We start from the raw sequence: 25015 nt of genomic DNA on the forward strand, positions 1-25015 counted from the left end.
TCAAGCAAATATCAATCCATCAATTTAATCAATCGCTCTGTTGTATTACAAATTTTTGACTACTCATAATCGGTAAAAAAGTTCAATGATAAATGCTATTTTGTAAGACATACATACAACTTTAACACGTTACACAAAGAGAAAAAACTTTCGAATAAAATAAGAACATCCAATGAGACAATTATTCAATGGACGTGGATTTAAGCAACTATAAGTTACCGTTCGACCTTCAACAATGAGAAAAATCCACACCGTACAGTCAGCAATAAAAAGCCCAGACATGAAAAAATGTGAAACAATTTAAGAAAGTCAGATGCCTGATTTATGACAAGAAATAAACGAAAAACAGACCAACGATAACCACTGAATAGACCACTTTCGAGTTCGTTGCATTTCCGTTAAAAACTTTGATTTTAGTGAACATCATTCGTTAGTTTAGGGGCATCGTCACTTCCTTCTCATGTTGAGCGAGCGGTTGAAAAAAATATGACGCTACATTGCATGAATTATTCGGCAAATTAAATTCTTATAATTGATAATCAGTACTGCTGTCATCAGGGAAGTGTGATTAAGTACCTACGGAATAAACATTATTTCTAGTTTATCCTGCATAATGGCGATCACAAAGAGGCTTGATGAACTTTAATAGTGCAGGGATACAGGCGGTTCCCTCTATCTGGAAAATGACGTCATTAAGTCGCGCATAATTGACGAACTTTTCCGGTGAAGGACATAACTCGAAAGTGGTCTATTACAGGCTTTTAACTTGGAACAAGCACATGTATAGATTGAGGTGGGGTAAAGGCATGGTGTATATACATGTATGCATATAACAGTCAGAATATATTTGATAAACTTGCATATTTGTTGAAGGCCATCAATCTTTTTGTATATAAGGAAAAACCATTAACAAAAAGAAAGGTAACATCGCCACATTTTTAGATATTCACATATCATAACATAGATACTTTAAAGAAAGTTTGGAACAAGATACATTCAACGTAGGATTAAAATATGTATATGTTTTTGTAAATGTAGGGTAGTTGATCTACTAGTATCTAATTCAACCAAAAACTAAATCTGTATCTGCAATCAAATTATGCTAAGTGAATAGGTAATAACACTGCAACTGTTTTCTGCAATCATAATCCAGAAAGAACTGTGCAAACCGTTGCTAGAAAATTTATACATCACTATGAAACTACACATATTCCGGATTGTTTCCGCTGCATATCTGAAACAACAAAAATATGATCATATATTTATGAACGCTATAGGTGACTGCTTTTCTCTTAATATTAGTGTTATTTATATAGATTTTCCAGTTATTTCTTAATGTACTAATCAACTATATAATATACCTTATACCTAAAAATATTCTTAGATCATTGAAAATTTATTTTTATGCCCCACCTAGGGGCATTATGTTTTTCGGTCTGTGCGTGCGTTCGTCCGTCAGTCTGTCCCGCTTCATGTTAAAGTTTTTGGTCAAGGTAGTTTTTGGTGAAGTTGAAATCCAATCAACTTGAAACACATGTTCCTTATGATATGATCTTTCTAATTTTAATGCCAAATAAGGGTTTTGACCCCAATTTCACGGTCCACTGAACATAGAAAATGGTAGTGCGAGTGGGGCATCCGTGTATAATGGACACGTTCTTGTTTATTTCTATTTTCACTCTTACTTGGAATTTAATATTAGAATTCTTGAAGTGAAAGAGAAAAAGATCGTAGCTCCGATCTTTGATTTTACTTTCAAATCCATATGAGGTCATTCATGGAGATAATATCCATCAAACAAGTCATTGATAAGAAATAAACCAAATTTTTATGATACATTTTGATTTAAAGAGGTAGATCTAGGGTAAGTAATTACTGACTTTAGCTAAATTTAACACAATTTAGAAAAAAAATATGGTGTTCAATTTTCTTGAACTGTCTAATTGCTCTTGAACTGCCTATTTGATTTTGTCTGGGGGTGCCACTGATATATCCTGTGCATACCTAAATATCAGGAATAATTGATGTTTGGCACTGTTCTGTGTAGAGACGTTAAACTTTTAATTCTTCTTTTGTTGCAATTATTTTAAGTTTGAATACAAACAAAATGTGAAAATCAGCAAGACTACAACCTAAGAAAATTCCTTTCAAAATGAAATATAAGCATTAATACCTTAATAAAGTTCCAAGTCGCACGAGTTAAAAGATAAAGTATAAATGGGAAAAAACAAAGACTTTGAAAGATTAATACGCCTAAAGAGAATCAAAATCAACTAAAACCACTGCTGGTCCAAGCTTAAGACATACACATTAAGAATATACAAGTCTCAACTAGTTTTGTGAGTACCGAACTTTCATTTATTTTCTCGATAAGTTAAAATAACAAATGGGGCTTTTTCTGAAACATTAAATCTTGTCCCAAAATATTAAAATTTTAGCTTAATTACAGATTTTTCATATGGTCGAATTTCTTTACTAAAACACAATTTTTAGTTTTTCTTAAATCGAAAATACAAAAAGCAAAACAAAAATGAGAAAAAGATAAGAGTGTGAATCTTATCTAGGGAGCCAGCAGTCTCCAAATACTTTAAGCAGACATAACGAATTTTTAATATAAGAAACATAAAAAAATCGTTTAGATTAAAAAAATAAAATAGCAAATTTATATCAGAAAACGAAATCTGGTTAAATTCAACATCAACAATAAATTACGAATTAACTTAGTGTGTTTGGAATGACAAAGACACAAGACGTTAAAATTATCCCTATCCGTCACTTTCAGGTCATACATCAAGCTATATAAAGTTCTACAGGTAAATTACAAACCCTCTAATGTTTTAGCTATATTAGCTATTGAGTCTGTATGCTCTGCTTTCATTTGTGTTATCATATTCTCATATGTTTCTCTAATTTCTGTAATTGTCTTTTTATGAGTTTCACTTCCATTGTCGATATATTTCTCTAACAATTCAATCCTTTTTTCTAGTTCTCTCTTCTCGTCTTTTAATGAATCCAATTCGTTTTGCATTACTTTTGCATTTGCTCTTGTAAATTTTAATTCTTCACTTTGCTGAATCAAGGTTAGAGAATTTTTATTTAACATATTTTTCTCTCTTTCAAGTTCGCCAAATTTGGCTTCTTTCAATTCCAACTGTACTTCTCGTTGTTTCATCTCTTCCTCTTTTATAGCTAGTTTGCACTTTTGACTTTCTATTTCATCTACTTTTTCTTTAATAACCATTTCTTTGTTCTTAATTTCAGTTTTCATTTCAAGAAGCTTTGTTTCTTCTTTAACAATTTTTTCTTCTTTCTGTGTTAGTTCCTCCTTTTTCTCTTGTATTTCATACAATTTTTCTGTCGTTCTGGCATTGATTATTTGTTCTATTGGTATGTCCTTAAATATAATAAAGTATTTTATATTTCGTTTTCTTTTCGGAAATACGGTATGCAGGAATTTGCATTACTGACCACAGGTTAGAATTGAGCGCTAAGAGATGTGTTTACACCAGTCACATGCTGTATGTACCTAGACCGAACGTATGTAGTTAGTATTAGTCATCTGAGGCTGTCTTTCATCAGATGTTTTCGTTACTTTTTCAGCAAAGATAAATAGTTGCTTGAACCCCCCGCCCCCATTGGCATCTAGTAGATAGTTGTCTAACCGACATTTAGTTAATGTTAAATTTCTTTTTTTTCAGGAATCTCGGTATATTTGTTTCTTCAAAAATAGAAAATATGAAAATACCTTTACAATTTCCATATCGGACCAGAACTTGTTCTTTTAGAAAAAGATTCCAAAATGAAATTGAACGAGTTTCTTTTGACTTCAATTTGATTTTAATATGGTTCATTAGACAATCTCTTGATCATTACGGAAGATAACTCGTTCAATCACACTATGAAAAAGTGGCTTAAAATAAGATTTGAATGGTTTTTTTTTAAAGTCTGTTAATGATAATAGCTTGTTTTTCGTATTTCGATTGTACAAAATTACTTACTGTTATTATCACAAAGCAGGATGTTTTGAAATTACCACACACGCAACTATACTCTCCACTGTTTACCATCTTGATATCTTTCATCTTCAATGTGTACTTGAACAAATTTTCCTTAGAAGTTTTCTTGCAATCTGTCTGTTTGTCGCATAAAATTTGTTTGCCATTTTTCAACCATTTGACATTCAAATCTCTGTTCAACTTGCAACTTAAATGAAGAGTTTCTCCCTTCACCAACTCTAAATCTCTAAGAGCTTTAATGACTTGTAAACCTGAATGTACAATTAATGTTTATAACATAAAAAGGCTATTTTTTGCGCTTTATAGTTGAACGTTTGCATGTATTGAGAGGGACTAACTGCACTTAATGCATTTATAGCATCAGTATATAACGCGTTCCAATTGATGACTACTTTATTATAAAGTAAAATTCTCATCAAAATTCTGTTATATAGGCATGCATCACCTGCCCCTTTTTATTCAATATCAAGTGCAAAGGCAGATAATATGTCAAAACCATTAATAACGTACCACTGGCTGAATTAAGGTTTCACCCTTTAAGCTGAAATCATAAGACACTAGAAGCATCAGCTGATTTACGATGACAACTGTAGAGCATAATATGAGTGATAGCTTAATAGTTCTTTCGATTATTTTCGGAGTGTATTTTTGATAAGTTGAGATAAGTTTGCTTTGAGATATACTTTTTTTTTAAACTGCTTAAAGGAGAAAACAAGCCTTAGGATAAAGACCAAATTTTATCCGTTAATATTGTGAAATTGAGCCGTAAGTGTCATATTTTTAAATAAGAAAATATCACCAGGCAGACTGAGAATATGTGTGTCCATCGTGAATCCTTTCTTAGTTCTTACAAATAATCGACTAAAGGAAGTCATTGATTTTGTCATGATTAAAATGTCCTGCGTTCTCGTCAATAAATAGCAAAAAAAAACTAGATATTATTATTTTTTTGGCATACAAAAACACGCTGCTGATTCATGTTCTTACTCACTTTCACTAAGATAAACTGAAATTTTAAATGGTTGTTCATAACACTCAATAACAAAGTAGCGTATAACAACCATAATGAGAAAAAGCAGTTTATATGTGTTTTTGTTAACAATCAACATGTATGCTTACATAAGGTTTTGTTTCATTAAGTTGTAGAATATGATTCTCTTATAAATAAAAACGAAGCAAAACCTATGCAGGAGTTTTACCTTTATATGTGTTGTATAGATTTATTTATCATTCAAATTTTGCTAAAACAAAATGTCACAAAATTATCAAAATTTGCGTATCGTAAATTATCCTTGTAACTGAAATTAGTTGATAGCATAAACTCAAATGAATCTGTAATCCGTCATTTGTATTATGCAAGTAGATGAATCATAAAATAAATGCATAATATATTATATGGGTGATTTTTTTTTAATTTGTTTCTTGTCTTAAAGTCTTTTAATGTTGACTTTAGATTATACTTTATAAAACAAAGGTCGGTGAAGATATTGACTGTATAGTAGTACAACGATTAATCAAAATAAACTGGTATTCCCTTTGAAGGGTGATGCACAACAAATGATGCTTATGATTTGTAAATATAAATATACTCAACGTAACTATATTTTGTATGTCTCTCTTAAATATGTTAAGTCTGCCCTACCTGCTTTTAGTCTACACTTTGTCTTTGCATAGCAACATTCACACAAATAATCGCCTGCATCCTCTTCCTGTGCATTCAAAATAATCAGCTGATGGGCAAGAACATCATTTTTAAGAGTGTATTTTGAACCTGTTGATAATTCTATTCCATTTTTAAACCACTGAACGGCACGATCATTACTGATTTCACAGGACAAAACAACATCCGTGCCTATTGCATATTCCGAATTTTTTAATTCTGACGTAAAGTAATAATTCGCTGAAACTAATAGAAAAAACAATTCATTTGATAAAATGTAATTATACAGTTATAATTCAACGAAATTATTTTTACGATTGTTATTTGTTTGATTCCACAGTCCGCAGTTTTAATTTTGAAATTCATTCTCAAATTAAAAAAAAAACCCAGATATTATGTCTTTTATAACAGATTTTATAGACCTCCTAAGATATGAGTTACTTGATTTCAAAACAAACCTCATATCGTTATTATTTCAACCGTATCACGACTGGCTTTGATTTAAAATGTAATCTGATCAAATAGTATTGTACTAAAATTTATTATTGATGGGAAATATATAACAATTAATGACCCCTATCAAGTCAGTTAACAGTATGGCATAAGTCTTTATCTTCGTTTGATTAATTATTCAACGTTTAGTTTGATGTATTTATCGTCTTATTTAAATTTTGTTAAAGTCATGTAATGGTATTTAGTTCCATTGTTATCTTGAAAATTCTTTTTTTGTTGGATTTTTAAAATGTGTTTCCCACTTCCTTAATTAATTAGTTAAAACTTGTTGTTAGTTTTGATTTCAATTAATTTGTACTTAACAAATTAAAGCTCAAGGGTTTTGATTTAATCACAATCCCGGTTTTTTTTCTAGATTGAGCAACCCCATACACGACATATTAATTTATAACACGGCGGGTGGCAAAAGATGAGCAGAAGCTTCTCAACCGTCCGGAACTCTTTGAAGATTTTGTTTGACTTTTCATCGTTTTTCTTTTTGTACATGGCGTGTCTGTTTAATTTAGACTTATAGTGTTTTATTGTCGCCTTAGTATTTGCTCCTATATTTCAACAAACGTAAATAATTAGAAAAATTATATCATGACACAGAAAAAGATGCATTATCAAAAGTACAAGAAAAAAGAATCACATAAACAAGGTTGTGAACCTCATTTCAATAATGATAACAAATACACTTATATTAAGTTAATAAGGTTCGATGAACAAGCAATGGAATACAATATCAATAAATTGAAAGTCTTACATTTCTCAAAGAGACGGGAAATGTGATAGAACAATACAAAAAACGTTATTTCATTTGTTTTTATGAGAAGTTTTGGCTGACCAGAATTGACTATGCATCTAACTTCTTACAGCTTTAACATATATTTATATCACAGTGCAATTTACTTACGGCGAACAAGATGTGCTATTCCGCCATTTTCAGTCTGATTAAGTACTTCAATAAATTCTTCGGATTTATCATTAACTTCTATGTAATAAAACAAATCTCGTATTCCCAAATGTGGCGACAAACTACATTCAACACCAAGCTTTTCACTGTCCGATATTATATTTCGTCTGTGCAACTTAAACACAATTTGATTCAGATTTTTGGATAACAATTCCACAATAACATCACTATTTTCTTTAAAACAGTCTTGTATCCTCCCCATAATAAACACATTTAGTGCATGTATCCCGGAAGTTTTAATGTCTCTCATTTAAATAATATCAAATCCACAAATCTTTCACCTATTGGCACTGGTTTTATTAAATTACCAGGGGTTCACCGTAAGCATTAAAACAACTCATTGTATATCTCTACGAGTTAAACTATTTGTTTCACAACTGAATAAATCCGAATGTGCATGATCATATTATTAACTTAGATTCTGGTCATCTAAGGGTCATCTAAGGGTCATATATGACAAAAAAACCATATGATAACCATTGTTCAATTAAGTAAAATCAAGACAGAGTAATCAGCAATTAAAAATGGACGTGCACAACGCGGTTCTTATTGTAGAAATGTATGAGCAAGTTGGTTGAATCCAGCATTATGGTTTAAAGGAAGTTGCGAACTTAAGACAGGAATGACGACGAATCATGTTAGAAGAACACAGACAATACTAGCATACGATGTAATTAATTGCCAGTAACTCCCATCAATGATGCGCGAAAGCAGACGGAGAACATCTAAAAGTCAGTTTTAAAATTGCTTATGTAACAACAATGCTGTTTATAACATAAATCGAGGTTTACATAAAAAAGTTTGTGCTGAACAACTTTAGTTGAATTGTGAACTCCTGTTTCATTCTCATGTTTGCTAAAAAAATTATGAATTTGCTTATCAAACTTATCAATGTCGACAGTCTTAAGTCGGATAATTCAAATGATAGATATAATGCATTAATTGATTTTGCTGTATTTTCTAATTCCCCTTCATCAAAGTTGATGTCGAATAATAGAAGTAATTTGGTTATCTTCTTTACCCATCACAAGATTATTTTTTTATCAACCAGTCAGCCCGACTGTCCGCCCGTCCGTCAACACTTTGTTGTCGCCGACAAAGGTCTATAAATTTTTGAAACCTATGCATGTGTAGTTGATAATTTCCACAAATCAATTCCACGGATCAGTACCATAATGAAAAAAACACGATTTTCGGAATTTTCTCGGGAGGGCTATTTGTAAAAAAATTATACCAGACTTTACGGTATGGGCTTTTCTTATTGTCGTACGGTGACCTATAATTGCTTGTATTATATAGATATAAGAAGATGTGGTATAAGTGCCAATGAGACAACTCTCCATCTAAGTCAAAATTTATAAAAGTAAACCATTATAGGTCACAGTACGGTATTTAACACGGAGCCTTGGCTCACACCGAACAATAAGCTATAAAGGGCCCCAAAAATTACTAGTGTAAAACCATTCAAACGGGAAAACCAACGGTCTAATCTATATAAAAAACGAGAAACGAGAAACACTTATGAACCACATCAACAAACGACAACTACTGAACATCAAATTCCTGACTTAGTGGTCCTGTCATGTGATGTTGTCGTTTTGGTGTTGTGTTTGACGTTGCCATTAAAGCGGGAGGTTTGGCATGCCACAAAACCAGGTTAAACCCACCATTTTTTTCTTAAAATGTCCTGTACCAAGTCAGGAAAATGGCCATTGTTATATTATAGTTCGTTTCTGTGTGTGTTACATTTTAATGTTGTGTTTTTGTTGTGTCGTTGTTCTCCTCTTATATTTGATGCGTTTCCCTCAGTTTTAGTTTGTAACCCGGATTTGTTTTTATCTCTATCGATTTATGAGTTTTGAACAGCGGTATACTACTGTTGTCTTTATTTAGGACAGGTGCAAATAAATGCAGCGGGTTTAAACGTTTCAATGGTACCAAACCTTCACCCTTTTTCTGAAACAATAGTATAACATCACAACATAGAAAGACACACTATAAAATATCAACTGAAATTAACTTAGTTTAAACAATATTTTTTTTGTGAAAATAATAACACAAATATTACAATATGACAATTTTATTAGTATTGGAAAAAATAATTTTACTTTTACAAATCCAATCCCTCTCCTTTATGATATAATAATAGATGAATGGCGTCGAAAATAAAGTATTTTACTAAATTAAGAAGCAATTGTTGACCAAATTCACTACCGTACTACAGTGCTACAATACCACACAGGTTATATAAATATTGATATACGACAATTTATTAGAACATGATTATGTAATTTACTGCATGTATTATATGAAATTCACACGAATCTCTTTGATTTAAGAATAAAATCTTGAATGAGAAGAAAGTTATGAGTATATTAAATGTCGAATATCAAATGATTACCTTACAGTAAGTTATAAATATTAGGCTGACATGACAAGTTAGTCAGCATAAACTCTCTAAGTAATTGGTATTGCGGACAACTCAAAAAAAGTGTTTAAATATTTCAATCTGTCTGCATTTACAGAAAGGATCAGAAACGAAACTTCAATCACTGTAAAAATATTTAGGGACTACATGAGTTTTCTTCGAGAATTTTTTAAAAATAAATCAGGAAGAATTTCTATTCTAATTGGAATCGAAAATATGTCCCAAAGACGGATAGTAGAAGGAAGAAAACTGTTATGATTATAATTCGTTTGTGCAGGTATACGAGACAAGGTACCTGCGTTAGACGGATGTAATTGGCCGACGTTAGTAGGGACTAAATTTGAAAGATAGGATGGAAAGTTATTGTTAACCATCTGTTGAAACAAAACAAATTAAGCTTTTGATTTTTTTCGCCTTTCCCTGAGAGTTTCCCACCAGGTCTCTTTTAAAAGAATGTGTAGACTAGTAAACTTACTAGCCCACCAATTATAGAGCTAAACTTCATTTGAACTCTGCTGGATAGTTGTCTCAATGGCAATCATACCACATCTCCTTATTTGTATAAGAAAATACAAAATATTTTAACTGGTTATCAACACGAAGAAATGTACATTTATATGTTTACTATGGCGAATTCTTCTTGAAACTTGATTAGTTACAGCAATATATGCTGTTTACTTTTACCAAGCTTACAATACAAGACAACAACGTCTTATATTTAAGTACAATAAAGTATACCAAGAGACCAATGCAATGCCGATTTGCTCAATTTGTCCTTTTACTTGCATGTGGAAATTCCTGATAATACGTCAAAGCTGTTTGATTTAATATGGGAAAGTTCCTGGACTATTCGAATCAGAGTTATTATCAAATTTTATCAAGAAACATCTGTCTTATTGTATAAAGCTTTGCATGAGAAGTGCCTTCGCGGATTTTATAGAAAATCTGACATGTTCCAAAGTCTATCCGACGAAAAAGAATAAAAATATATCTTCACTACATAGAAATTAATGAATGAATCAGAGCATAAATTGAAATTCTCAAATCTACAGGAAATGAGGATATCGCAAATTAATCAGGACGCACGTCCTAAATGATTTGTTATTGTTTTATATATTTTGATATTTCAATTAACCTTGAAAGAGCTGATCGAATCAAAAATGACCTAACATATAGCCAAATCCAGGAAAAGGAAACAGAGCTTTGCAGGAGGGACCTTTGAGGCCTAAAATAATTTAAAATGTTTTTTTTTTTTATAATGACGGTGATTGAAAAAAATTCCTGTTATTTGGTGAAAGTGTTGTGGTAGGGACCTTTCAAAATCAATATTAAAAGTTCTGCACAAACTTGCTTCTGCATTTGCCATCTTGATGTGACTTTCATTTTTTTTAATTGTGTTGGGGGGTGTGTATATGTAATCTGCAAATGACTTTTTAAAAAGGAAGTGACCTTTGTAGATGACATTGGAAGTGACCTTTGTAGCTGACATTGGAAGAATTAAGCAATGTCTAACATATTTCCTGACACTTAAACTATTGAGTTGTGTGCTTTTTAACGAAAAGCATGTTCATACATTTGAATAATTATATTATTTACCTTATAAACTGCATAATATGTCAAGCGCTTGATCATCTCATGTGTATTGCTAGCGATCAACATCAAATTATGTAACAGACGAAAGTCTAAGAAGTAGCAAAAAAGACAAGAACTGACCCAGTTCCTGACATGAAACAGGAATCGTTTTATATAACAGCGTTTAATAAGATACAAGATAGTTTACCGATGATAACGTCTCATAAAAGTAAAGTAAAAGTAACCAACCAAAGTAAACACAATAACTTAGATAACGAATGAACTCCAAAAGACATGAGACCGGGTGCGTCGATAGGGCATGCATTCATCAATACTCAGTCAAAATTACACAATGATCTTGAATAAGTTTTAAAATGTGTATTCCTCACTCTTTGTTTGTTTTGATCATTGGAATAAAATATGGTACAAAAACATTTCCCTTTTCAAAAAAAATATCGTATTAAAATAACTAGAACCAACGAGGCAATATAATAAACTTGAAAAAATAGAATTATCTTTAGACACAAAAATGTGCGATAATATTATCTTAATTCCTGTAATTGTAAATTGTCTCAAGATATACAATATATTCTAGCGAAACTTAAACTAGAACCAGGTAGAATGTAAAGTTTTCCCGAACATTTCTATTGTGTTTCGTGCACAGGACAAACAAAGTCATAATAAAATGTTCAAATACTTCCAAACAAAGTGATTGTCAACTTCTACGTTATTTGGTCTGTGGTGGAGAGTTTTCTAATTGGCAATCGTACAACATCTCGTATTCTTATAAAGTAACTGATTTCATTTTTGTTTCCGATTTAGGAACATTGCCACAAAATTGGCAAAATATAACAAACAAATTATTGATAGTGTGTGGAAATTATTTGGTTTTATCTGTTAACATTCCATTCCATACTAGCTTTGTGCTTTCTGTCGTATATTGGAATTTTTCGGGTTTTATTCTATACCCATTGCAAAGATATATTTGAACCAGTCAGTCATTCCGACTATCCGTCCGTCAACACTTAGGTGTCCCCGACACATATTTTTTGCGACAAGATCCTTTGCATGTGTAGATGCAACGAATCAGTACCATAATGAAAAAAAAAAAAACGAAATGGGGAATTTTCTCGGGAGGGTGATTTGTAAACATACCCGATATTTTTTTGTTGCTGGTATAGCGCCTTAATGTTTTCTCATATCCTTTTAAAATATTCAAAATGTTTACATTCATTTAATTCACCTTTCAGTTTAAAAATCAGAACAAAATGAGTGAAGAGACTTTTTAGGGGCGAAAGACTTGTAAAAATAGATCAAACATATGTTTTATATCTTTAATAAGGCCCTCATTTCTCATTGCTTTTTCTCAAAAATAGATTAAAGATTTCAACTCATTAACACCATATATGGTTCGTTCGTCGAAAAGAGTTCAAAATAGTAGTGAGACTTTGACAAATAATACACACAATCTGTCATCCTTTGTTGTCGCCTGGATACTGCCAACAAATCGGAAAGATCTGACTCAAATCTATTTTGAAAACTTTGTCAAGTATCAACGTTTTAAAAATTTCAAAGGGATTTTTTTTCAATTACATTTGTAAAATCGCACGAAGCTATGTCTTCGGACTACTGAGCCGTACCGCATTATATGAGAGAGTTGGATATGTAGCCTTCCTTAAAACAAGTTCTTTCATTTCATTTTTCTGGATCAAAATGGTGGCCACAAGGAAATGCTTGGTTGGTTTTTCTTTTAAAAGAGGGGTAAGATAAGATCCATAATCTGGCCTCTTAGACAATTTTTAATACTTCAAACCTGTTTTTATTTGCGTTGTGTTCATAAGGAACAAAAAATAAACAAAACTTTTTCTTATACAACTGTCCTCCATTTCAGTTTAAAACAACATATACGTACATATATAAAGTAACTTCATAGAAGCAAATATGTTAAATGAATATGCAAGTTATTTCTTCCATTTAAAAGTATTCAGTATTATAAAAACCGCTGTAAGAATACTATATTTTCATTACATCTAAGTCCGAACTATGACACTGCACACGTTCTGGATTGCTCACGTTCTGAAATAATAAAATATTGATATAAATGAACGTTAAATACATAGCCCAAATTTGATTTGTTTGTGTATTATCATTGCAGAAATACATATTATTCTCAAATAAGATATAAGACTCATTACGGTTAATACGGATTATAATCTGGATACCTTCCTGTATTTGACTTTCAAATATACTAGAGGTCATTGATAATAAATAAGAAATATCTCAATTACATACTTTGAAATGTAATTGATCATTCTGTTATGATAATTCTTTGTTATGTTCGGCTTAAAATGTTTGAAAGTTTACGTCTGGATTATTCTGTAATTCAAAATTTCCTTTACCAGAGATACTCTTTACTGATATTTCTACTCAGCTACCTTGGACTATTTTTTACTTACAATGGTGTAAACAATATTTCATATCTCAAGATTTCAACTTTATATATAATATTGACGTTTAGGCATTTTTCTTACATAACTGTTGTATGAACAAAGGTAGTTTTGAATATACTGTAATTTAATCTATAATAAAACTTTTTTCTTCATATAGTTGAATTGTTCTAAGTTACCACCATGACTTGCATGCATCTTTATCATAGTCAAGTTATATGTCATCTGTATTTATAGAAATTAGAAATACAGCAGTAGTTACCGATGTTAAAATCTGAATAGTCGATTAAGAAGACTGATCAAGGGTAAAACAAACAAAAACTGAAGTCATCACACATGAAATCCTAACGTACCGATACTGGGTTCATAGACAGGGTGAGCATATCCTGATACGCATGCTTCACACGCAATGCAAATCCACACTCAGTACATATGTTACAATTGGTAAAATTACAGACAAGACAATTATTCTTAAATCTAAAAATCTAATACTGCGAAAACATGCGCTAGTGAGTTTAGACACAGACATATCGAATCATCTGATGATGATGATGATGATGACCGTCAACCGTATAGTGTGTCGATTCTTTGTGATTAAAAAAAAAACGGTTAAAAGTCATCCACACCAAATTCCACCAAAGATGATAACTGTTGACATTATAAAGGTGGGACACTTAGAAATTGTGAATGTCACAAATTTCTGGTATATGCAAATAAGTAAAATCATAGCAGAAATTTACTTCTCAAATATGGAAAAGCAACAAAAATACAAACAAAATTCATCATACAAACCCTGAATTAATTGTTTTATTTCTTTCAAAGTTCTCTTATGATCTTCACTTGTAGCGTGAATATATTCTTCTAACACTGCAACTCTACCTTCTAGCTTTTCCTTTTCTTCTTTTAGTATTTCCAGTTCAGTACCCATCATGTGTACATTTTTCTGAGACTTTTCTAGTTCAAGTTTCAGTTCTTCGTTTTCTTGACGCAACAGGCGTTTTTCTTTTTCAATTTCTCTCAGTTCGTCCTCTTTTGAAATTGGTTGAATTTCTCTTTGCTCTATCTCTATTTCTTTTAAAGTTAGTTCTGACGTCTTACTTTCTATTACAAATTCTTTTGCAGACATCTCTTGTTCTTTTGTTATCATATCAGTTTCCATTTCCAAAAAAAATTATTTGTTTTAATTCTATTTCCTTTTGCTTCTCCTCTAGTTTCCGTTTTGTGTCATTTACTTCATAGAATATTTCCATTGGTCCAACGTTGATTATTTGTTCAATTGTTTTTTCCTAACAGAAAAGAATTGAATGTTTCATTTCCTATCTAAAGGTATAGTTAACTTGTGTTAATATTTCACTGCGAATCGAACTCCTTGCTTGAAGTTTGTATTGTGTGCCTGATATTAAACACACAATAAGACCTCTCGGCTTGAATTGCTTCACATTTTTTTTATGTCGGGACTTTGGTGGTGACTATACTAAAAAGTGTTTTCTAATTGTTGAAACCGTACAGTGACCTATGATTGCTCATATTTTACGTTATTTGAACTCTAGTGGATAGTTGTCTCATTTGCAATCATAGCACAGCTCCTTATTTTATATGAGGTCAAATGGAAAAGGGAGTAAAAACTATAAAGTTGCTTTCTTATGTTCTCATTACTGTTTTTTTTTTTGTGTTAATGAAGAGATTCTCATTACCAAACAATTCTATGTTTTGTTGTATTACTAGTATTCAATTGTTTCACAAAGTACGTGTTTCAAAAGGCAATAATTGCATTGTCGAAATATTTTATTGTGTTTTCATCTGATTTAATAGATATCGAAACAAACCTATATTTTCAAAATTATATGAGTGTTGTTTGATCTTTAACAGTTGTTTAGATACAAAACAAAATCGATATGTGTTTGTTCATGAAAAGGGCAAGTCACCTTCCATTATTTGGGCTCCAGCAAAATTTTGAAGAAAAACGACTGACATCGACACTGAACAAGTTTTACTGTTATAATCTGGAGCTTGTTGACAGTTGATACGTGCCTGTTATCGTACTCACAGAGACATGTTGTCTGTCTAACCTTTTAAGATATGCAATTAGTCGTGCGCTCTGTCGATCATAGAATTTAAAATTTAAATGTTCCAAGCTTTTGTTTTGCAATTTTGTAAATAAACCTACCGTTACTTTTACATCACAAGAAATTCTCCAATTTTGGTAAAAGCAACTGTACACTCCACTGTTACCTTCCTTCATATTTTTTATCGTTAATGTGTACTTGAACGAATTTTCCTCAACTGCTTCATAAAAATCTATTTGATTGTCCCCTGAAAGTTCTTGACCATTTCTATCCCATTTGATGTTGACATCTGCATTCAACTTGCAAGTTAAGTGTAATCTTTCTTTATTTTTTACCTCTTAATCTTTGAGACCTTCAATTACTTTGATAACTATAGAGAGATAAGAAAACATCTTCATATCACAAGCAAATCTTATGTCACATTCAGAAAAAAATTACTAATACACTTTACATTGAAAATCTGTAAAATGATAAAGATAAAACAACTTTATACTTAAAGGTAAATTATCAGAGATATCAACACTGATGATAATACATTTATAGCAATATCTAGTGTATTGATTGATTGACTGAATGATTTATTGGTTTATTGTCGGTGTTTAACGCCATTTTCAACACTGTTGGCTATACCGCTGCAGCCAGTTTTTATTGGTCGTGGAAAACAGAGAGCCTTGAGAAAACAACAGACCTTTGACTGGACAGTTGTCAATCCTTGTCAATTTAGAAGATCGGAGTCGAATGCATCTGCCTCGTGTGGGGTTCGAAACCACAACAATTGTTGCCAGGCTAGTGATATGTAGATAAAAAAAACTTAGACCACTCTGCCACCAAGACCCCTGATTACTTTTTTGAAAAACAAAGAAATCTTTACATTATATATATTATCCAAGTGTCTCTTTTTCTTTTTATTATACACATTTTAAGATATAACAACCTTCTCAAAACCAAGGAACTATTGTATTTGTTTTGATTGGGAAAAATCCACTTTCAATGCGTTTGATTCTAAGATTGAATCATCTTATATACTAGTACACGATAGTCAATTTGAAGACTGAAAAATGGATATATATGCTAAAACGTCTTAACCACTCTAACTTCAGAAAAAAAACTCTGATTTAAAAAAAGTTTTTCAAATACTCAACACGTTAGACAGTACAATCTTGTAGAAAATGCCCAACAAACACCTTAAAGAAAGTACAGTTTACTATATAGGATTACAATATTCAAAATCTTCCATTTCCTATCATGATTTCCTTCAAGATAAGAGGATTCAATAAGATACAATGAAACTTTTGAACTGAAAGTTGGATCCTAGTCATTAATTTGGTAAAAAATAAAGTCATCCACTCGAAAGGTGTACGCGCGCCATCAAGAGTTGGTTGACCATTATGGAATATCTGTGTCACAGACGATGTCTATTTTACACGTTCTTTTGTTAATACCTAAAACGGATGTCTATATATTTTCATTTCGCAATGGATTTGTTTTCATTGCAATCCGTTTGGTTAAAATAACAATCAATATCATCTATTCAAATTTCATCACATTCAATAAGGCAGGCCCAAAACGATGCCTATTTTTGTTTGATGGTCTTACTCTAGAGAGAAAATAGCTTATTTTTACTTGTAGCAAGAAAACAAGTTCGATGACTCCATTTTCACTTTTTTATTATCTAAAAGTATATTATCAAACTCATCTTTCTTAGTTCAAAGTTCTAATGGAGACAATAACATCACTGAAAAAAATATTTAACGCTCTAGAACCAAACAACAACAAATACATGTCGACAGATTCAAAGACAACAACAGACCGTCAAGGGGCTATAATTACCAGTTAGTCTATTAAAGAAATGAATTTGTGAAAAAAATCTTTCACTAAAAACTGTGATTTGGTATCAAGTATGCCATTTCTTTTATCATTGCTTTTATAAAGGATGTAATGACTACAAATAAATTAATCGTTCTGTGTTTCACAAGATCAATCATATGTAAGCTGTCAGCAGATAAGTATTATACACCATTGCGTAATGTATGGTCACTCCATTTAAATAGTAAATTGTTTTATATTTAAAAAAATTTAAAAAAAGAATAATAGAAATAATTTTTTTGTAACAATACCTCTATTGCTATCTTTGTATTAAGCATTCATGTAAATTTTAACATAAAAAAAAATACTTAAGTTCTTTGTAACATGATCATAACAATATTTAAATTAATTTTCTTTTTAAAAAATTTATACTTCTATTTTCTTTACATTAACAACATGTATAATTTTCATTTTTTCACCACCCTACAAACATTTTTTTGAAAGATGTCCGCATATATCCATATGCTTTTTACATATTTGATTTGTCCAATTATTTTAGAGCAATATGATCAAAACGTCAACATTATGATGATTAAAAGTTTTATCAACTTACGATTTATGATATATAAAATGAATAAAACAATGAAACTTGACTGATTTGCTACTTGAGAAATGTTTACAATATTGTAGGTGCTTAAAATTGAAACGTTGTTAGAAAATTTAGTGGTTAGAGCATGGAATTTCCTGACTTTCTCCTGAAGAATACACGTAGATTATCTGACAATAATTTTGATAAGATATAGTAAAACATCGCGAAACGTTTCAAAGGCAGAGGTTTGATTAAATGCTTAAAGGTAACCAGACAACGACCCCTTATGGAATAGTCTTAGGATCCTCAAGAGATAATCAAAATATAACGGACAAAAGTTAGAGGTCATATTTAATCAAGTTGACAGGCGAGCATATTTGTATTTTGTTTATTATTGAAGAATTAATACATCAAGGAATTCTGAATTTCAAAACGACGGCTTCTTGTTGTAAATCGTTGGTTTAACACCCTGGAATGAAGTCACCCATTTCAAATAATTTATAAAACGAATTGCAAAAGATTCTACTGTAATAACTAGTCCAAGATAAATGAAGTAAATAATAATGTCGACGACATCACGAAATCCGAATGTAAACTATCTGCTCTAACGGTCATGATATTTGCTAGTCATCATTGTCCTAATTAATAGACAATGAAACGCATATATCATCATGTGTAAAATAGATAACGGGCAATAGCAATTAGATAAACTTAAACGTTCTAAGAAATATATCCAAGTTCTTTATTTGTAAAAGTATTGAGTAAAGTAATACCTTTTAGAGTACAACATGAAGTCTCGTAGCAACATTTACATAAATAATCGCCTGCATCTTCTCCCTGTGCATTCATTATGATGAGCTGGTGGACAAGACCTTTATTCTTTAATTTATATTTTGTATTTGACGCTATTTCGATTCCACTTTTGCACCATTTCACGTCTCGATCATCGCTGCATTTGCAGGATAAAACAACATCTGAGCCGATTTCAAATACGCAATCTATCAGTTCTGATGTAAATATGAACCTCGCTGCAACTAAAGAGAAATCATAACATTAAGCACCACAATAATAAATTCCATCTGCATTATGCACATTTAGAATTAAAGTTTATTTTTGAAATGAAAAACGGTCAATCGATCCTTTTAAAGTGGACTTTATATACCTGACAAAATCTAATTATAATGTAAGCTGTCTGGAAAAGCAACATTACTTTAGCTTTACTCAAGTTTCTGAACTGCATATACTGCATTTGTAATATTTAATATTTTAGATATATGTACTTTAAGATATTTTGCCTGGTAAACTGGAGATATCCAATAACAAAAACCTAAGACTATAATCATGACATACATTGTTTTATGGCTGAATTTTGATCAAGGGATTGATTGAAATTATCAGAAGTTTACTATCAATTAATTACATTTTTTGCCTTGGGAAACTTTAGATAGAAAAGTAACCTAATAGATCAGATCTCATATTCACAAAAAAAAATAAGAAGGTATTCAAGGTGACGAGATTGTATCTTTGCCTAATCTATTTATCCATAGTTCGCTTGGTGATTTTAATATGCATATCAATAAGGTTATATTGGTTATTGTAGACAATTGAATCCCTTTGAACAATTAAAATCTTACAATAGATAGGTTTTTCATGGTTCTTTTCGTATCGTTTCAGACGAAAATATTTGTATTTTATGAAGAAATAAAAAATCAAGAAATACTTAATTTCATAACGACGGCCTCTTGTTATTACATTTAACTACGTCGTTGGTTGAACAACCTGGAATGAAATCGTTCATTCCAAATCATTGTTTAAACAAATTGCATAAGATTATTCAATAATATACCGTCCAAGGTAAATCAAGTTAATAATAATGTCGAAATCCGGGAGTAAACTATCTGCTATAACAGGCATCCTCTTTGCTAGTCATTGTTGCCCTAATCAATAGGCAATGAAACTCATATGATAGAATAGACGAACCACATTAACGCATTTGACCCATATTCATATCATACTCCGTTCAGTCGGAAAGGACAAATACATCATCATGTGTTAAATAGATAACGGGCCATAGCCATTAGACAAATGCATATTAAATATTCTAAGAAATATATCAAAGTTCTTTTCTTCTGAAAGTGTTGAGTATAGTAATACCTGTTAGAGTACACTCTGATTTCTCGTAGCAACATTTGCATAAATAATCGCCCACATCCTCTTCTTGCGCTTTCCTAATGATGAGCTGCCGGACAAGGCCTTTATTCTTTAATTCATATTTTGTGTTTGGTGATATTTCGATTCCACTTTTGAACCAGTATACTGCACGTTCACAGCTTACTTCGCAAGATAAAACAACTTTTGATCCGATTTCAAATACGCAATCTCTCAGTTCTGTTTTCAAGTAATACTTCGCTGCAACTAAGGAGAAATCATAACATAAAGCACCACAATGACAAATTCCATCTACATTATGCACATTTAGAATTAAAGTTTATTTTCAAATTGAAAAACGGCCAATCGATCATTTTAAAATGGACTTTATATACCTGACAAAATCTAATTACAATGAAACCCGTCTAGAAATTCGACCTTCCTCAAGCTTTACCCAAGTTTCTGACCTATGTCAGATGCATATAATGCATTTGCAATGTTTAATATTTCCAATATTACCAATTTGAACAATGCAAAATCGCCAATGACAAATTCATTATGCGTCGATATTACCGTTCAGAATTTTTTTTAATGAAGTTCTTTCTCCGTACTTCTCATGTACATGTTTATTGTATTAGAAATACCTCATATGGATGACTTTGGTTTAAATTTTACTTTTTTAAGATTTTAGATACATTTAAGAATATCCTACATAGTTTTTACGTTTTTAAATATGAAAATGTCTAATTGGTGATATCCAATAGAAATTTAAAAAAAAACACTTATATTATTAAAGATAATTGCTACAGTGGTAAACCGTACATTAATCGTTTAACAAAACAATATGCTATATTCACGACATATATGTTTTGTTGTTGAAATCTGATAAAGAGTTTGATTAAATAATCAGACATCTATCTTTTGATTAATTGATTTATTGGCTCGTGAACCTTTATTTAGTAAAGTAACATAATAGATCAGATCTCATATTTTCACAAATCAGGAGGTATTCAAGGTAATGATGAGATTGTATCTTTGCCTAATCCATTTATCCATAGTTCATTCAGTGATTTTAAAACCATATGCATATCTATATTGTTTTTTGAATATCTAAGACAATTCTATCCCTTTTAACATTTCAAATCTTACCATAGGTTTCTGATTCTTTTCGTTCATTTACAAATTTGACGAATTTGCATACTAAGTATTACTTGGTAATAAATTTAGATTTTCATTCAGAGAAGATATTCTCATCTCGTAGATGGAGTTATTTTTACATAAGAACATAATATTAGAAAATGGCTACTGACCCATGACCATTTCCGTAAGTCTTTCAGGAATTCTTTTATCGATAAACTGATTCCACTATTTCACTATGATACTAGAACTTATTCAAACGTTTTCAATAAATCAGATTTCGTCAGGAAAGATTACGTAGTCAAAACTTTTCCAAGAAATTTCGAACTTGGGTTTTCGAATGTTGCATTAAAAAGAATATGCCAGGGAACACCCAAAAAAACTAACAAGTACAATAGACCACATCAACCACCAACATCTGAAAAAGGACGTAAAACAATAACAGAGAACAACACATAGTCAACAAACAGTCACGCTTAAACCAGCTGTACGTGCACAAAAACCTCCCTCTTTGCCTATCTAGACCATATGTTGTAAAACTATATCGAACAATAAAAAAAACTGTACAGAGCAGCCACTTACAGGATAAACAGTTCGCCTTTTTAATTTTTTTTTTATTCAAGCGTCACTGATGAGTCTTCTGTAGACAAAACATCTTTTTGGCGTACACAATTTGAATCTTGGTATCTATCATGAGTTTATTTACTTTGACAAGGAAATAAATGAATTGAAAAGCAGGGTTATAACGTGCTCGATACTATAGGTAGCTAACAAATGTTGGTAAAGCTGTTGATTAGCTCCTGTTGCTCAAAAACAAAATTTAGATACAACACGATGGGCAAACATTGGAGTAGGATTTTCTTTTTCCTCCGGGGCACATGATTATGTCATTTTTCTATGAAATATTTAGTGATCTGTTATTTATTTTCCTTCGTTTTTCGTTTTTTTACCATGGTTTTGTCGGTTTCTTTTGACTTATGAATTTGGATTGTCCTTTTTTATCATCCACCTCTGTATTTCCGAACAACATAGCGTACGCTCGTTATCGAAAGAAATAGACAAAATGATTGATACATAGCATTGTTCACATCATTTTTGTTATCATTCCTAGACTGTTTTTTAATATCGTTATGATGAACGAACCGATTAAGAAATGTCAATGAATTAATTGGTACATATTTTCATTAGATATGCATCTTATTCTAAATCATCAATGATATTGTACAGGATGTAATATAGTTCAATAAATAAAATATCATTAAAGTTCGGAAGTATCAAGAATCGAAATTAAACTAATTCAGCAGAAACACCAAATAGAATGGATCAAATGAAAAAACATATCATATTCCTTTTCTTGGTAGTGATACTTATCATTAGAAAGTCTTGGTTTGAACTAGAATTTACCACTCTCACAGTGATCGGCATATACTATTGAAATTTACTTACATCGAACAATCATTGCAATTTCACTAATTTCTGTTATATTTAGAACATCTATGAAGACATCTGTTGATTTATTTATTTCTATATACCAAAACAAAGCTTCTATCCGCGTATATAGAGACAAGCTTTCGTTACACTCGTTAACACTCTGTTTTTGATCTTCAGTAATTGCTCCTCTTTTGCGCAACATAAACACAATGTGATTCAGTTTGCTAGTGAGTAACTTAACAAATTTTCCACTATTTTCTTCAAAACAGTTTCTTATCCTCCCCATATCATACGGTATGCAGTTGTTGCATACATTCCTAAGGTTTTTATGTCTTCAATCAAAAGAATGTAGCACGTATATATCTTCCATCTTTTTGGCAACGTTACTGTTTAGCCACGCATGGTAGATCTATATACATTTGATCAATTCAATTCAAATGTCAAGATGTCAATATATTGAACTCAATGGTTCATTGCTATAATAAATAATCTAAATGAGATATTACATGGATGTGACAATGCCGAACCAAATAGTTACAGATGGTATAATCAGCTCAGTAAGTAAGTATTTTAGTACTTGCTTGAAAAGAAACGGATATTTTTTATCGACATTTGCTGTTATAAAACTTAATAAATAATTTGAAATTGATGAATGTACCTCCTTTATGCATAGGTCTGATTTATTGTCCGGCTTTGGCAATATTTTGGCACTTTCGATCATTCCAGCTATTCAAACTTTGTACAAGGATTGGAATATTTAAAAAGGTTCCGCCCACGAGCATCACTGATGAGACATTTTTTGTCGAAATATGAACTATTTAGGAGTGCGCCGATATAGAACGCGATTCATACCTGTAGAAAGTTGCTTGGTGCCGTGTATTGTTAATTACAATATTGAAACCTTTGTTCCACTATCTAAATGTCTGGGAAAAGCTGTGATAACAAAACTACCGAACTCCAAGGTAAAAAATGGGGAAAACTGACAAAATTAAAAGCTCGACTATATAAAAGGGACGACTGGAAAACAACCGTCATGTTCTTGCTTTGATACAGACATTTTTTTTGAAGAAAATAGTCGATTTAATCTGGTTTTATAGCTCTCTAAACCTCCCACCTGCATGACAATTGTACATAGTTCGTTATATTGACAAATTTTATGAGCAGATATTATTGATTAGCGTGACAATAATTGGGATCGAGCAGCCAAAATAGTGTAATCATACATCATATATATATAACATTACTATATTTGATAGCCTTAACAAACACAATCAAATCTAACAAAGACGCTAACAGAAAATGTTTTTTAGTTGGAGGTCTAGTACAGTATAAAGTAACAATAATGCCGAACGCCAAGGAAAATTTAAAACGGAAAGTCCCTTAACAAATGGCAAAATATAGTGACATATACATACACTACATATTTAGAATATATTGAATAAAATGGTTATTTTTGAAATCTCAAAAAGAGATTTTATATGAATTTATAGGGTTAAATATACTTACCATGAAATTACATTTATATTATATAGAATATGTTTGCTTTCGGAACATATTCTCATCGCAATTAACTAGGTGATTAAAAATTACATCCATAAGATGTACTCACCTACGTCATAATTTACCTGTGTAACACATAATATCTTCAGTTTTAATTTGTCGTTTAATTGAATAATTACAATTGTGTGAAAACAAAAAACTGAATTTATACTAGGGGTGGTGATGGATTGTGGTAAGTATATTTAACCCTATAAATTCATATAAAATCTCTTCTTGAGATTTCAAAAATAACCATTTTATATGAATTTGGTTAAATATACTTACCATGAAATTACATTTATATTATATAGAATATTCACTGATTAACAAGCAGTGTTTTATTTTGGTGGAGGATAAATTCTCTCACACATATACAATTTCCAACATATCAAAAACTATGTCAAAATTGTTAAAAAATAACTCCACTAAATTTTGTAAATACTGAAATAAGTCAAAACCGAAATTACAAAATTCAAATTTATTACACAATAAAGCTATGCTGTATAACTATATGTATCAATGGCAAAACTCTGCAGATTGCATAAATAAATTTTGCAAAAAATAGACATGAATAAATAATCTGCAGGCCAGTATAGAAATTATTTCATTAAAGCTCCTACATTATGAGTTAAATGTGTTGTAATATTATTGCAACAGTAAATAAGCATTTATTTTATTTATTTTTTAATTTGTCATGTGAATAGGTTG

At 31.0% G+C, this 25015-nt stretch overlaps 1 protein-coding gene and 1 long non-coding RNA gene across 2 annotated transcripts; both read right to left on the bottom strand.

The window, feature by feature from the left end:
- Positions 1 to 917: 917 nt before the first annotated feature.
- LOC127712312 (protein Daple-like) lies at positions 918 to 7426 on the bottom strand. Its single transcript, XM_052218683.1, has 5 exons — positions 7085 to 7426; positions 5659 to 5922; positions 3999 to 4267; positions 2827 to 3394; positions 918 to 1234 (listed from the first exon to the last, which is right to left on the bottom strand). The coding sequence occupies exons 1-5, from the start codon at positions 7392 to 7394 to the stop codon at positions 1194 to 1196; spliced, it is 1452 nt and encodes a 483-aa protein (XP_052074643.1). The 5' UTR covers positions 7395 to 7426; the 3' UTR covers positions 918 to 1193.
- A 5521-nt stretch (positions 7427 to 12947) lies between these two features.
- Positions 12948 to 23082, bottom strand: LOC127712318 (uncharacterized). The gene is made up of 6 exons (XR_007987033.1): positions 22784 to 23082; positions 20207 to 20467; positions 18826 to 19086; positions 15759 to 16027; positions 14384 to 14877; positions 12948 to 13220 (listed from the first exon to the last, which is right to left on the bottom strand). It is a non-coding gene; the product is annotated as an uncharacterized LOC127712318 (long non-coding RNA).
- Between the last annotated feature and the right edge of the window lie 1933 nt (positions 23083 to 25015).

Source organism: Mytilus californianus, unplaced genomic scaffold (assembly GCF_021869535.1).
Source record: "Mytilus californianus isolate M0D057914Y unplaced genomic scaffold, xbMytCali1.0.p SCAF_8, whole genome shotgun sequence".
NCBI classification, from domain to species: Eukaryota; Metazoa; Mollusca; class Bivalvia; order Mytilida; family Mytilidae; genus Mytilus; species Mytilus californianus.